At 55.1% G+C, this 14219-nt stretch overlaps 1 protein-coding gene across 2 annotated transcripts; it reads right to left on the bottom strand.

Moving 5' to 3' along the window:
• Nucleotides 1-9: 9 nt before the first annotated feature.
• Nucleotides 10-10272, bottom strand: Polrmt (RNA polymerase mitochondrial). 2 transcript variants are annotated; one of them, NM_001106766.1, is made up of 21 exons: nt 10115-10225; nt 9408-9506; nt 7234-7778; nt 6251-6381; nt 5991-6177; nt 5030-5179; nt 4732-4896; nt 4478-4648; nt 4042-4263; nt 3013-3801; nt 2563-2685; nt 2276-2398; nt 1978-2157; nt 1713-1799; nt 1511-1624; nt 1343-1395; nt 1151-1249; nt 604-676; nt 413-504; nt 255-325; nt 10-169 (listed from the first exon to the last, which is right to left on the bottom strand). In NM_001106766.1, exons 1-21 carry the CDS (start codon nt 10200-10202, stop codon nt 120-122), a joined length of 3612 nt encoding a protein of 1203 aa, NP_001100236.1. In that variant the 5' UTR covers nt 10203-10225; the 3' UTR covers nt 10-119. The 2 variants fall into 2 exon arrangements, with proteins under 2 accessions (NP_001100236.1, XP_006240921.1); XM_006240859.5 differs by having other exon boundaries at nt 57-169; nt 5030-5182; nt 10115-10272.
• Nucleotides 10273-14219: the final 3947 nt, after the last annotated feature.

Raw genomic sequence — 14219 nt, 5'->3', positions numbered from 1 at the left:
CGCAGCGTGTCATTGCTTTGGTGGGTTTGTGTGTAGCCAGAAAGTGGCGGCTGGCATAGGTAGACATAGACTTTCATTTATTTACATTATGCACAGGTTTAGGAATAGCACGGCGTGGGTCAGCTGAAGAAGTAGGTGGATCTTATCACCTGTCCCAGATCGAAGGTACCTGTGAAGCCAAAAGTGTAGAGCTAGGCTTGGGCCACCGATTCATTCTCAAGGGCCAATGCGCATGCTCCCTTTAAAAGACTTGCCTGTCTCTGGCAAGGATCGTAGTGTCTCCTGCAGCTTGGTGATCAGGGCGAGCTCCGAGGGCTTTAGGGACCTAGTGATGCAAACAGGTTAGAGTAGACATCAGTGGGACAGCTGGTGGCAGGCAGGGAACCAGGCCACAAGAAGAAGGGTTGCTCACTTGGAGACCGAGCAGAAACGCTTCTCCAGGAACTTAGCCAGGTCTTCCAGAATGGGTTCGCTGTGCAGGCGCACAAACTGTTCGCGGCATACCTGAGGGGTTGCAGGCTCTGAGTCAGCCATGGTACAAACTCCTGGGATCAAGGCCCTAGCTTCTACCTGTGGGGCACTGGGGGCGGGGACAGGACACACCTCGTTCATCATGGGGATGTCAGCGGCATGCGTCCAGAAGCAGTCGTGCACAGAGACGAAAGTCAGGCCCTTCCTGGGCAGGGAGATCCCAAGTGAGGTGGCTGCTTGTCCAGCTACCGCCCTGCACCTCATTCTGACACCCTGTCTGTCTGCCCCACCACTGTGCACTGTGTCACAGTTCCCTGGACACCTTTGGTTCCCCATTGCTCTAAGCAGTAGGTGTTCAAGAAAATAGCTTACATTCCCTCAAACGGCTGCCGTCTGGGAGCAAAGGGAAGCCTCTGCTGAATCCCAGCTCAGGTCGTTGGCAGGTCTGTGTCACTTTCCAGCAGCACCTCCATCCTGCCCTGCCCCTCAGGGGAAGTGTCCACCCAACAGACTTGACCTACCTTGTGCATGTCCCCAGAAGGCACAAGGCTGGGACGCCCCAGGCAGCTAAATACCAGACTGAGTGCCCACAGGGCCTAGACCCTTTGTGTACCTCAGGGTTCGCCTGTAGCAAGTGCGTGCCTGCCCCTCTGGGTCCCCACCGCATTCTGGGACCCACCTGTAGCAGTGTAGGGCAGTCAGCATCATGTGGGAGGAATCCAGGGAGTGGATGAAGTTGGGTGGGAAGCCATTTTTCTGCTTCAGAGTGTTGGGCTTCCTGTAGACCCAGAAGTTCTAGGCTGGTACCCCTTAGCCCAGAGTCCTTCCTGCCCACCACTCCGTTCTGCCCTCCCCACAGTCCAGGACTCACTGGCTGTCATCCACTGAGCTGGTGAAGGTGATGCTCTGAAGGCCCCCTTTCACCTGCAGACCAGGGTGGGGGAAGTAAGTCCAGTGGGCAGGGAGGGGGGGGTGAGGGAGGAGAGGAGGGGGCAGGGAAGGGGAGATGAGGGAGGGGAGGAGGGCGTTTCCCACGTACCTGGATCTTGGACTCCCGGTGATAGGGCTGTATGATGGGGATGCCCAGGGGCGTGACCCACTCCACAGGCCAGCCCGCGTGAGAGATGAGGTTGGCACTCTCGGTCAGCCAGCGCTGTGGGTGTGACAGGACACCAGGTTGGGTGGGCGAACCGTGGGGTGGAGGGGCCCCCCCAGACAGGAGAGGGTTGGCAGGTGCGCACCTGAATGGCCCGGGTGCTGGAAAACATCTCCTGTAGACTTTTGAAGACCTGGCGCACGAGGTAGTGTGAGGCTTCCCAGACAAACTCCTGTGGGGACATGGCGGTAGATATGACCAGAGGGGCAGGGCCAGAAGGTTGCCCCTCTCCTTGCCCCATAGCCAGAACCCAGGCTTTAGAGGATGAGAGCGGTGACAAAGAACCAGGCCCAGGGCCCCTGTGCTGAAGGGAGTCACACACTCGGGTGAGGAACAGGCAGGCTGCACACCTGGGGGAAGTCGCTGAGTTCACGCAGGCGCTTCTCTATCTGCAGGCGCCCACCGTAGCGCGTGACCCCGTACACCACCGTCATCACCGTCTGCTTCACCACCTTGCGGCTGACGAAGCCCTCCAGCGCCTGAGCCACCTGGAGACCCTCCTTAGCGTCCTGCTGGCGGAGCTCCTCCACCTGGATGGCATTGGGGGGCAGGGAAGCCGTCCGTCACCTCCCCTCCCCTTAGGGACCCCACCTAGGCACTTGTAGAAAAGCAACCCCCGAGTGGGGACAAGGGTTCCCTGGCACCCACCTGTGTTGCCACCTCCCTGTACACATCTTGGGGCAGGTCGGAAGGCGTTAGGTTGACTGAGGCGGCACCCACACTATCTCGGCCCAGTGCGGCGTAATGCTGTAAGCCATTGCAGGAACCATCCTGGCCACAAGGGGTGCCCATGCGCTGAGGCTAACCGACCCAACACTGACACATAGGTCACCCCAGGAACTCACCCCACCACCTGGTGCAAGGAGACCCAGGCCCAGCCTCCCTCATAAAGCACTCGGGCTCAGCCCCCATGGGCGATCCACTTGCGTGCCCACCTGGTGAACCGGCAGGTGGGAAACGTAGGCAGTGGGGTCTGGGGACCGGACCGCTTGTGCCACCTCCATGCAGCAAGCCAGCGTCTGCCAGGGTTCGTCAGCTTTCATCCACCACTTCTGGCCCTTTGGAGGGTAGGACCCATGGGGCTCAGAGTCAGCACGAGCAGCTCAGGTGACACGGGGATATAGGGACACTAGGCAAGCATACGTGATGTAGGGGGATGAAGAGGGTGGCTCAGGTGACAGCTGGCAGCTGCCACTGGGCTAGGGAGCCACTAGTGGCACTGAGAGAGTACACGCTGGGAAGGAAGGATACAGACAGCTATGGTAAGGGGTTGAAAGCGTATGAGGGAGGTGGCCCAAGCCCGAGTGAACAACAGGCTGGCAGGGAAGAGAAAGACAGGAGGCAGAGATCTGGGCTGCCAGCCAGGGGAGCTTGTGACTCCTTACCGTCAAAGGGTTGTCTGCAGAGTCCAAGATCTCCCCCATGACCTCGTCTGCGAAGGCTAGGCGCATGCGCAGCGAGTCGCGCTTCCTGAGGCCGGTCAGGTTGATCAGGTGTATCTTGAGCCAGTCCAGACCACGTGGCCCCAGTGGCCGGCCCTCAGCGAACTCCAACAGTGCACGCGCTAGGTCACTGCCGAGGTGGTTGAAGTGCGGCGGGCACGGGTAAGTGCGGCCTCGGAAGTCCATGTTGTGTGGCAACCAGAAGACGCGGTCGCGCAGGTGCTGTGCCAACGACAGGCGATACAGAGCCTCGCTGCGCAGACTGTGCATCTCTCGAGCCGCCTTGAGGCAGCGCGCCAGCTCCTTCCGCAGTTCAGACTTGTGCACTGGTGTGGAGCCGGGTGGTAGCTGATGCTTGGCTGGCCGTGGTGCTTCGGAACGCGGGGGAGGCACGCCCAAGCGCATACAGCCCTTGTCCCTAAAGATCTGCAGCACCAAGTCCAGCAGGCGCCCATTGACACGCCAGGCACAGTTCCCCAGCTGCGTGAGCGCATCCAGGGCACCGTGCAGCTGGGCGGGAGGGCAGCGCTCCAGTAGACGCTGGTGTTGCGTGGTACCCTCCGTGGCACGCATTATTTTGGTGGAACTCAGCAGGTAGGCACCAGAGTGCAGCGAAGTCCAGGGCAGTGGCGGGCACAGCATTGGCACTTCCGTGGTCTCGAAGGTCAGCGTGGGCTCTGCGGCCGTCTCCAGCAGGTGCGTGAAGGCAGGGTGAGGCTTGAGGATGCCCACCTGGGAGAGAAAGCGGACACAAAAGGCATGCACAAGAGACTGCGGGCCAGCGCCTCTCTGTGACCAGGCAGGGAGAACAGAGCCCTAGACTAATGAACCCCTCATGCTCTTTACGAACATCCCAAAACGAACGGGTGCGGCAGAACAGCGCTGCCCAGCGTGCTCAGAGACCCACAGAACGGCACACCAGTCCTCCTTAGCAGAGGGGCCCACCCAGGCCCCGGCCCTGTGGAGCCTCACCTGGCGGTAGCTGCGGAAGGAATAGACATGGTAAAGCACTGGGATGAAGTTCTGAGCACCGTGCCGGGCCGCCAGACTGCGCGGCATCTGCACTGCCTGCACCAGCAACTCGGCCAGCTGCTTGCCGAGCTGTAGCAGCACTGGCACCGACCAGGGCTGTTGTGCAGGGGTCTCCAGCGAGCCCAGCGAGTCCCAGTACTCCCGAGGAAGGCAGGGTGCCACCTGTAAGGAGAGCTGGTCAGGAGAGCTGAGGGGCTGCCCACGGTTTCCAGAGAGAACTGAGGCTCAGACGCACTGATGTACGTGGGGCGGGGGTGCCCGAGGAGCGCTGTGCGGAGGGACGTGGGTAGAGCCTGTAGCGAGTGGGATGAAGTGAACAGGAAGCGGATGCCTCCAAGGAGCTACCCAGGTCAGCAGGAAGGCCACCCCAAGTTACCTGGGTGTCGGAAGCCAGCAGCCGGAGGTACTGTGAGTATTGCTGCCCCAGCTTCTGCACATGGTTGGTGACCTGCTTCTGCTTCACCAAATGCCGATTAAACACCTGAAGGCCCAGGTTTTGAGCCAACTGGAAAAGGGGCTCACCCTGTGCAGGCAGTACCTGCAGAGCCTGGGGTGCAAGAGGAGCCCGAGCTGTGACAGCCTGAACACAGCCCACAGCCCTGTGCCCGGGAGCCTCCAGACCCGGCCCACCTGCATCAGAATGCTCACAAACTCCCCTTCGCTGAGCAGGCACAGGAACGGGTAGAGGGTGGGCTGGCCTTCGTAGGCCTGGCTGCCCATCTTGGCCTTGGTCTCCCGCAGCACACGCAGCAGCTCTACCTCCCACTTCGAGCGCAGTGCCTTCAGGGTCTTCCGCTGTAGGAGAGGAGCTGTCACCACCCTGAGCTCAAAGCCCCCCTGCCAAGACCTCCCAGGGCTCCAACTGGGGCCACAGCTCCAACCCCTACTGGCTAGGACAGGGGCGGCGGCCTCAGGATGAGCCTCTTACCGCCTCAATGACCTCCTTGGTCATTACTGGGGCCTCCTCCACTGACTGGACAGAGACACTGGAGCTCAGCTCCACATGCAGCTGCTGGTAGAAAAGGTCCTGCAGGGTGTCCAGGGGCAGGTGCAGCTTTGGGTAGGACACTGGGCCCTCCTGCTGGGCACAGAAGACAGACCACCACACCCTGTCAAGAAGCCCCCTGCCAAACATGTGAACACTCCAAGTTAAAACCCAGAGCACTAAGAGCTGAGGTCTAGAGACACAGACACCTGACTGCTGACAGACAGTACAAAGGGCCCGATGCCCTTGAACAGGTGATAGATACACGGGAGGCCGCTCCTACACACTGGAATACTACTGAGCCATGAACAGGAGTGAGCCTCCAACATACAGCACAGCGTGAGACCCTGAGGACACTGTAATCAGTTAGCCAGGCGCAAAACCACAGGGCCTAGGGTTCCTGACAGGAAATGCCAGAACAGGAGAAGCCAGAGGAAGTGAATTTGTGGGCGCTCGTTGCTGGTATCAAGAACCAGCTTTGTGGTTGGTTGCAGATTTGCCTCCAAACCCAGGGATGACAGTGATGTCATCCCCAGGCAACAGGGACCCACCTGGCATCTGTTGCCATGGCAATGGCCATACATTCCCAGCATCCATCTGGTTTACCTCCCACCTTTACCTGTGAGCCGTCAGGTTACAGTGTAAAGAAAAGGCAGACCCTCCTGACCTTCGCCCCTTCTCTCTCTTCCTCCTTCGCCTCCGTCGCCCCTGTTGCCCCTCCCCCCACAATAAACCTCTCTCATGTGGAACTGCACTGGCCTGGATGGTCTGTCTGGCCTCGAGCCACGATTCTATCCCAACACTCACCTGTGAGGGGACCAACCTACCTTGTGCCTGCAGTTCAGCCTTCCTGATGCAAGAAGGGAATGAAACGGGCTGTCATGGCTTCCTGCCTGGGACTCACCTTGCTATAGAAGTCCTTGAGCAGCACGGGTGTGCTGACCAGGTTCGAGGCCTGTGGCGGTGGGCAGAAGGCAGGCTCACCCTTGACCACTGCTCTCAGGAGCGCGGCCCGGTCCTCCTCTTCCAGGACCAGGTTGGTGAAGAGCAGCTGGGGCTGGAAGCCTTCTTCCGCCATCTGCTTCAGACACCTGAGGCAGTACAGCGTAAACTTAGCACTCGGGGGGAGGGAGGGCAGGGCCCCCCAGCACATCCCTGACCCACCTCTGGATGGTGTGGGCGTCCTGGTCCCTGCGTCCCATGCACTGGAGTGCGGCTGCATAGGAGTGCAGGTCTGGGGAGAGGCCAGCGTCCGTCAGCATGATGAACACATACACCAGCTCTCTGAAGGAGCCCTGGGGACGAGGTGGGGTGTGGGTGAGGGTCAGGAACAACACCTGGACCCCCTCCAATGTGTTCCCTAAACACATCAGTGACTTGGGAGGGGAACAGGCATAGGTGGGACAACAGGGTATCACTCTGAGGAACAGTGTCACTGGGGACTGCTGGCCAGACATGTGCCCTACCACCAAGCCACAGCTCCAGGACCTGTGTGTTTTATAGCTGGCTTAGTTTTTTGTTGTTGTTGTTTTTTGTTTGTTTGTTGAGACAGTGTCTCACTGTTTGGTCCTGGCTGGCCTGAAACTCACTGAGTAGGTCAGGCTGGCCTTGAACTCACAGACCTGCCTCCTGTCTGCCGTTCTGTTCTTTCCTCTTTTTCATTATGTTTTGTTTTTTACTTTGAACTCCTAGACTGACATTCCCCTACCCTGCGAAGATGCTAGGGAAGAAACTGAGGACACATACCTCTCACATCACCCCAAGTTTCCACCAAAGGGATACACAGGAAAAAAGCAAGCTCCCCAACCCGGAACATGGACTGTGTCCCACAAGGTTTGGCAGCCACTGTGACAGCAGGGACAGCCCCTGCTCAGGAGACTCAGAAGTCCTGCCTACAACTACACTCAGGCCCTCCCAATCTCTTCCTTAACTTTAGGGGGTAGCAGGGTTTTAACGTGTTGACCAGGCTGGCCTCCAAGTCACAGAGATCCACCTGCCTCTGCCTCCCGAGTGCTGGGTTGGAAGGCGTGCGCCACCGTCCCTAGATCTTTTGATTGGTTTGTTTTGTTTTTATGGAAAGCGTATTTTCTATCTGAAAACCCACAAGAATTCACTCAGTGGGAAGCGGAACGCGAGCTGGGCCTCACCTTGCGGGCCCAGCCGAGCAGCACCATGTTATACATGTCCAGCGTGAGCACTTGCTGCTTGTCTTGGTTGTTGTGGTGAGTGACCAGCATGTGGTGGGCAAGGGGCAGCTGGCCAGTGCACACGCAGCACTCGAAGAAAGTCCGAAGCTTCTGCTGGAGGAACAGGATGTGCGTCTCTACCGCCTTGGCTTTCGTCCTGGCCGGGGTCCCTGCCTCACGGGAGCCGAGCTTCGCCAGGACGGCCTGCAGGACCCTGGCCAGCTGCTCTTCCTCTGAGCTCTTGGGCGCCCCCTTCTTGCTCTGGTGCAGGTAGCCAGCCAGCTTCTTGCTCCGGATCCGGGGCTCCGTGTGAAGGGTCCGGGACTCCAGTGGTTGCTTCTGCAGGTCAGCTTTCGCCTGGTGCCTCTGCTTCACCTTTTTCTCGGCCTCCAGCTTCTGTGCCCAGCGGCTGCTGCGGCCCTGCGGAGGCTGGTCCACCTGTACCTTCTTCACCCTCATCTCAGGAGCGCCCTCCGCCCGGAGCTGCCGCACCCGGGCCTCCAGCACTGCAGAGAGCAAAGAAGGATATGGACCGCTCAAGCAGCTCAGGATGCTCCGGGTGCTCCGGGCCTGCCCCCGGGGATCCCGAACGCCTTCTCCTGGCCGCCATCGTGCCCTTGGCGCCGCCTGCCAACCCTCTCATCACCTCCCGCCAATATACAGTAACCTGCTGTTTGATACAGGCACATACTTGATACGGCTCGGTAGAGACACGGCAAACATACCTGGCTCAGTGCCCTAAGTACCAGAAAGCAATCAGTGGCACTATACAAGGCGGCCCCTGCCACATAGCTTTCAGAAGTAACCGAGCTCGCACATACAAAGGCCAAAGACGGGCCAGGATCATGGCATGCAAACAGCCACAGTGAGTGACGAGGGCACAAACGAGGGCTGATCCACGAGGCTACAACTCAGGTGTCCCCAGGACCGGCTCTGCATCTTCCCCTCCCAGAACTCCAGTCCCTGGCTCACAGCCCGAGGTTAATGTGAAGCAGGGACCTGGCTCATATGTGTACAAAATGAAAGTTGGGAGGAATGGGGTAGAAGTAAGAGGATGAGAGTTCTGGGGAAGATCCTGCCTCTGTGAACATCTCGTGGCACTCAGAGTACATCAGAGGCAGAGGGCACATCTGTGTGAGGCCACCTGCTAAGTAAACAGGTGGCAGGCAGGGACACTGACTCCTTCCTGAAAGGACCCAAGAGACAAGAGGGTGCAAAGGCCCTGCAGAACTGCTGACTGCTGTGAGCTCCAGGGTCCACAAACCACCATCTTCTGTTTGTGACAGAAAGAAGCCCCCATCAGAGGGAACACGCTCCATGCACTAAGTCAGTAGAACCCTTTTCTGTCCAAATGACAGACTCCAGCTTAAGACACCCTGGAGCGTGAGTCAGGAATCTGTTGCTGCTGGGGGCAGAGAGGACCCCACGGTTCTTCACTTCTCTGCCTTTATCTCTCTAAGCGTCTCTACCCTCTGCCGCTGCCATGCAGACGTGACATAGGATCAGGGGGGAAACGTGGATGGTGCCCTGGGACATCCTGTCCACTAGACTTGGTGGCATAACACTTAAAATTGGGTTCCAAAGTCAGTGGTCATATATGCCTTTAATCCCAGCACTCCAGGGACAGAGGCAGGCAGACCTGAGTTCAAGGCCACCCTGGTCTACAAAGCAGCCAAGACCATCTACACAGAGAAACCCTGTCTCAAAAAACCAAGAAAGAAAAGAAAAGAAAACAAGAAATAGAAGTAGAAGGGAATAAGGGAGGAAGGACAGACAGACAGACAGGCAGGCAGGCTGGCTGGATTGCAACTGCACCTTGACTCTCCAGGACTAAAACCGGAGACTATTCTACCTCGGCACAGGCCATTCCAACAATGCATCTCGGGTTCAGCTGTAATTTGGGGCTCAACTGTCTTCCTGGAAGTGGAAGCCCCAGGTGGGAATCTGGAAGTTGGGGAATGGAATTACAGCAGTTCCCAGAACCCACCAGACCACAGACAGGAGAGTCAGACAACACTGCCTGTTCAGTGGCCTCTGGATCACACTTTATAGACTGCCTTGTAGAGGCCAGGTACAGCACAGAGCCCACTGCCTCCAGGCCTCACTGTGTAGAAGTGCTTCGGACGCCAACTTACCTTCCAGCAGTTCAGCATGGCCCCACTCCCTCTGGACAGCTTGCTCACGGGGACTGGCAGCAGACCTCCTTCTTGAGCTGCCGAGGCCACTGAGAGGCCCTGGAAAGAGACATGAAGAATAAGAACACAGAAACCACCGTATCAAGCAGGAGGGTCTCCAGCTGGACCCCAGCCTGGGCTACAAAGGGAGTTCCAGGTTAAGCTAGTGTGAGGTCCTGCCTCAAACTTACCTCATGCCCAGAAAGAAACCACATCTAAAAGCAAGGACAGCCAAGCATGGTAGTATAGGCCTGTGATCCCGGAACTCAGCAGGTTGAAGCAGTAGGGCATGAGTTCAAACTCAGCATCCAGCATGTGCCACATGGAAACACCATGGCTCAAAAAATTGACACCCCACTCCCCCAATAAATCAAGACCCAGAAAAAGTCCAAGTTCAAGGGCAGAGCAGGCCAAAGCTACACGAGTCGAGGTGCAGGATTCAGCATGAAGAACTAGCTAAAAGTAGCCAAAGGTCAATGTCAAAGTCCCTAAGTCCCCAACAGTGGGTCAGAGGGCTGCAAAAGCAAGCAAGAGTCAAAAGTCAAAGTGCCCTCAACTAATACCCAGCTAAGTGGGTTCCCAGAAACTCCTCCATAGGTCAAAGAACAAAGGTTGGAGGTGACCGGGATCCCAAGGAAGATTACAGTCTTGGTCTGACACTCCTTTACCTTCCTCCGAAGCCGGGCGGTGGGGCCCAGGGGAGCGCAGAACCCGACCAAGCCCCGCTGCGCCTCGGGTCCACCGGAGCGCCGACATGCCGCTTGCTGCCCGCAGTGCGCACGCGTACGCGCCGCCTGCTGGGAGTTGTAGTTCTGCGACTGCCGGAAGAGCGCACAGGGTTTGCCCCCTGAGAGGAGCCTAAGGAGAACTACAACTCCCAAGAGGAAGCGGGCAGCGGCGGCAAGAGAGTATGCGCAGAAATACTCCTCTGATTCGTTCTTTTCATATCCAGGTTCCCTCTGGCTTTTATAATTTTTTTTGTTCTTTGATTGACTGGTTTCTGATTTATTTTATTTGTTCATATATATGTACAATATATTATATATGAATAATTTATACACATGTGTATATATACATACATATGTGTATATATGTATGTATGTATTATGTGCACATTTTTTGGCACAAAGTATCTCTATGTAACCATGATTGTCCTGGAATTCCCTAGAACAGGATGCCCGCGAACTGAACAGATATCCTCCTGCTCTGCCACCCAGTGCTGGGATTATAGGAGTGTGCCACCAAGCCCGGTCCGTACCCTATTTCATTTCCTCCTCCTCCTCCTCCTTCTCCTCCTCCTCCTCCTCCTCCTCCTCCTCCTTCTTCTTCTCTCTCTCTCTCTCTCTCTCTCTCTCTCTCTCTCTCTCCTCTCTCTCTCTCCTCTCTCTCTCTTCTCTCTCTCTCTCTCTCTCTCTCCTCTCTCTCTCTCCTCTCTCTCTCTTCTCTCTCTCTCTCTCTCTATATATATATGTATGTATGTATGTATGTATGTATGTATGTATGTATGTATAATGTATGTGTTTGTGCAAATGGAATCCGGGTCCTTAGATGGAAAAGATGTGTAAATAGTACCACTTCCATATTCCTTCCATCCACCCATCCATTCATCCATTCATTAATTCAAGGAGGCCATGTAGCTCAGGTTGACTTCCAATGTACATGTGTGAGAACTAATCTTGAAATCCTGGCCTTCCTGTCTCCTCCTTCCCAGTGTTGGGATAAGGGACCTGCCTACACTACCATGCCTGATTTATCTGGTGCTACACAAGCCCTCCTTCCACTGAGCTACAACCACGCCTCACCATGCCCAATCACACCCCCTACCACATGCTTCCTTCCCTCTCCCCAGCAGGGGATGTCTCATGTATGTTGGTTTCAAACTTCTTTTTTTAAATATATATTTTTATCATTATTTACTTATTTATTATATATAAGTACACTGTAGCTGTCCTCAGACACACCAGAAGAGGGATTTGGATCCCATTATAGATGGTTGTGAGCCACCATGTGGTTGCTGGGATTTGAACTCAGGACCTCTGGAAGAGCAGTCAGTGCTCTTAACCACTGAGCTATCTCTCCAGCCCCTTAAATATATTTTTAAAGATGTATTTATTATATATAAGTACACTGTCGCTACCTTCAGACACACCAGAAGAGGGCATCAGATCTCATTACAGATAGTTGTGTGGTTGCTGGGATTTGAACTCAGAACCTCTGAATCAAGTAACATGACAGCTCTAACCACTGAGCAATCTCTCCAGCCCTTGTTTCAAACTCCCCACCCCCACCCCCGGAGCTGAGGACCGAACCCAGGGCCTTGAGCTTGCTAGGCAAGTGCTCTACCATTGAGCTAAATTCCCAACCCCAGTTTTGAAATTCTTATGAAGCCAAAGATGACAGTGAATTCCTGATCCTCCTGCCTCTTAACTCAGGAGTTGCTGGGATGACAGGTATGAACTATCATGACCCAGCATTTTATATTTCAGACAGAGTCTCACTAAATGTTCCAGGCTAACTCTGTAACCCAGACAGTACCCTCCTGAGATGACAGGACCTGGGCCACCAAAAATGGCTTATTTTCTGAGTAGTAGGGTTTCTACTGTCCAGAACTCATCAGTGAGAGCTGTGGATTGATAACCCTGGCCCTCTGGAGGTGAAGGCAGGAGGACTAAAGTTCAAGCACATAAAATACATAAAACCTTATCTCAATCAGGTAGTCAGTCAGACAGACAGATAGACAGACAGACACACAAACTCAGAGTTGGGTGGCACACACCTTTAACTGCAGCATTTGGGAGGTGCTGTGATAGATCTGTGAGTTCAAGGCCAGTCAGGTCTACAGAGAAAACTTCAGGACAGCCAGGGAGAAAAACAAAAATAAGTAACTAAATAAATATCTAAAGTCTCTTTGGAGCTGGAGAGATGGCTAATTAATTGGTTTAAAGCACTAGCTGCTATTCCAGAGGACCCATTCAATTCCCAGGACACACACAGCAGCCAGAACTGTACCTCTAGTTCTAGGAGGGCCAACACCTTCACACAAACATATATGCAGACAAACTACCTATGCAGATAAAATAAAAATAAATACATTATTAAGAGAGAGATGCGGGGTTGGGGATTTGGCTCAGTGGTAGAGCACTTACCTAGGAAGCACAAGGTCCTGGGTTCGGTCCCCAGCCCCGGAAAAAAAAAAAAAGAAAAAAAAAAAAAGAGAGAGAGAGAGAGATGCTAGCAAGCGCAAGGCCCTGGGTCTAGCAATTGCAAGGCCCTGGGTTCAGTCCCCAGCTCCGAAGGAAAAAAAAAAAAAAGAGAAAAGAGAGAGAGAGAGAGAGAGAGAGAGAGAGAGAGAGAGAGAGAGAGAGAGAGAGAGATGGAGAGGAAGAGAGGGAGAAGGAAGAGGAAGGGGGATGGGGATGGGGAGACAGGGAGGCAGGGAGGGGGAGAGGGAGAGAGGGGAAGAGGGAGAGCAAGCAATTCCTGCCATCAGTCTTTACAATGCAACTGTGAAGATTAAGAGCTCCAGCAAGTGGCCAAATGCACAGGGCATGTTCGAAAGGTGTGTGGGAAAGTCCGTGTCTCCTAAAACTTCAGTGGGAAATCTAAGCTGCGCTTTGGATCCGTTCCGGCCTCCACAGGACAGGCAGACCATATCAGAGCCAGAAGAGGGAGCTACCTAGAGACGTGATGTCACGTGATCTGCTTAGGTGTGGACAGCCAGATCGTGCCCACGTGGGGCTCAGGGAGGACAGTCCCCGGGATTCCACCCAGCTGTTATGTGAAGGTCTAGTGTGACAACAGGGACAGAGGCAGGTAGAATGCCAGCCAGTGCAAAGGCCCTGAGGCATGAGACAAGTTGCCATCCTCTGGAGAAGCCTCCAGGGCAGAACTCATGGGACTTCCTCTGATTAAACTCAAGCTGCCGCTGGCATTCAAGCTGAGGACCAGACCGTGACCCTCCATTACATAGACAAGCTGCCCAAGCAGGCGGGGCCTTGCTGATGTCACTGACGGGGAATAATTTCAGACCGGGCAGTGCCCTCTGTAACCAGCTCAGATCATTCCCCAGGGTACCCGAGGCAGAGTGACCTCAATCCTGGCTTCCTCTTAGGGTCACTTTCCTAGTCCCCCTGAAGCAGCAGGACCGATAACTCCAAGACACAGACAGCTCACATCTCAGTGGGCCTGAAGAATCAGGGACTCAAGTTCTTGCCCTGTCCATATTATTCAAGTTCTTCTGTGATTTACTGGATTTTACTTTCCACATCAAGAGTTTCTAAACTTTTGCTGAGTCTCAGTCTAAAGATCCTAGATAAGGATGTTTCCCCTGGGGGTTGGGGATTTAGCTCAGTGGTAGAGCGCTTGCCTAGCAAGCGCAAGGCCCTGGGTTCGGTCCCCAGCTCCGAGGAAAAAAAAAAAAAGGATGTTTCCCCTGGCCACGCCCCCAGCCCCTCACTGAGGGAGTCTAGGCAGGAGCTCCACCCCTGAGTCGCAGCCACAGCCCCTTGTGTTTACCTTAGCTCCCCAGCTGTGATTTACCACCAGTGATAGGTTGTCCCAGTCCCTTTCCACTATAGTCACCATGTTGATGGAGAGAGGAGTTACTACTGTTCTGAAGGTGAAGTCAGGTTTCCTTATGAGACAAAGATTTTGAAGCCTGGCCTGGTCCATGCTTGTGGCCTCAGACATCAGGAGGATGGAAGATATAAGAACAACCTCTACAGCTTATCGAGGCCCTGTGTCAATACAGGCTCCACCACAGTGAGGCAGCTG

Source organism: Rattus norvegicus, chromosome 7, assembly GCF_036323735.1.
Source record: "Rattus norvegicus strain BN/NHsdMcwi chromosome 7, GRCr8, whole genome shotgun sequence".
Taxonomy (NCBI): domain Eukaryota; kingdom Metazoa; phylum Chordata; class Mammalia; order Rodentia; family Muridae; genus Rattus; species Rattus norvegicus.
This window is presented reverse-complemented; position numbering and strand designations above follow the sequence as displayed.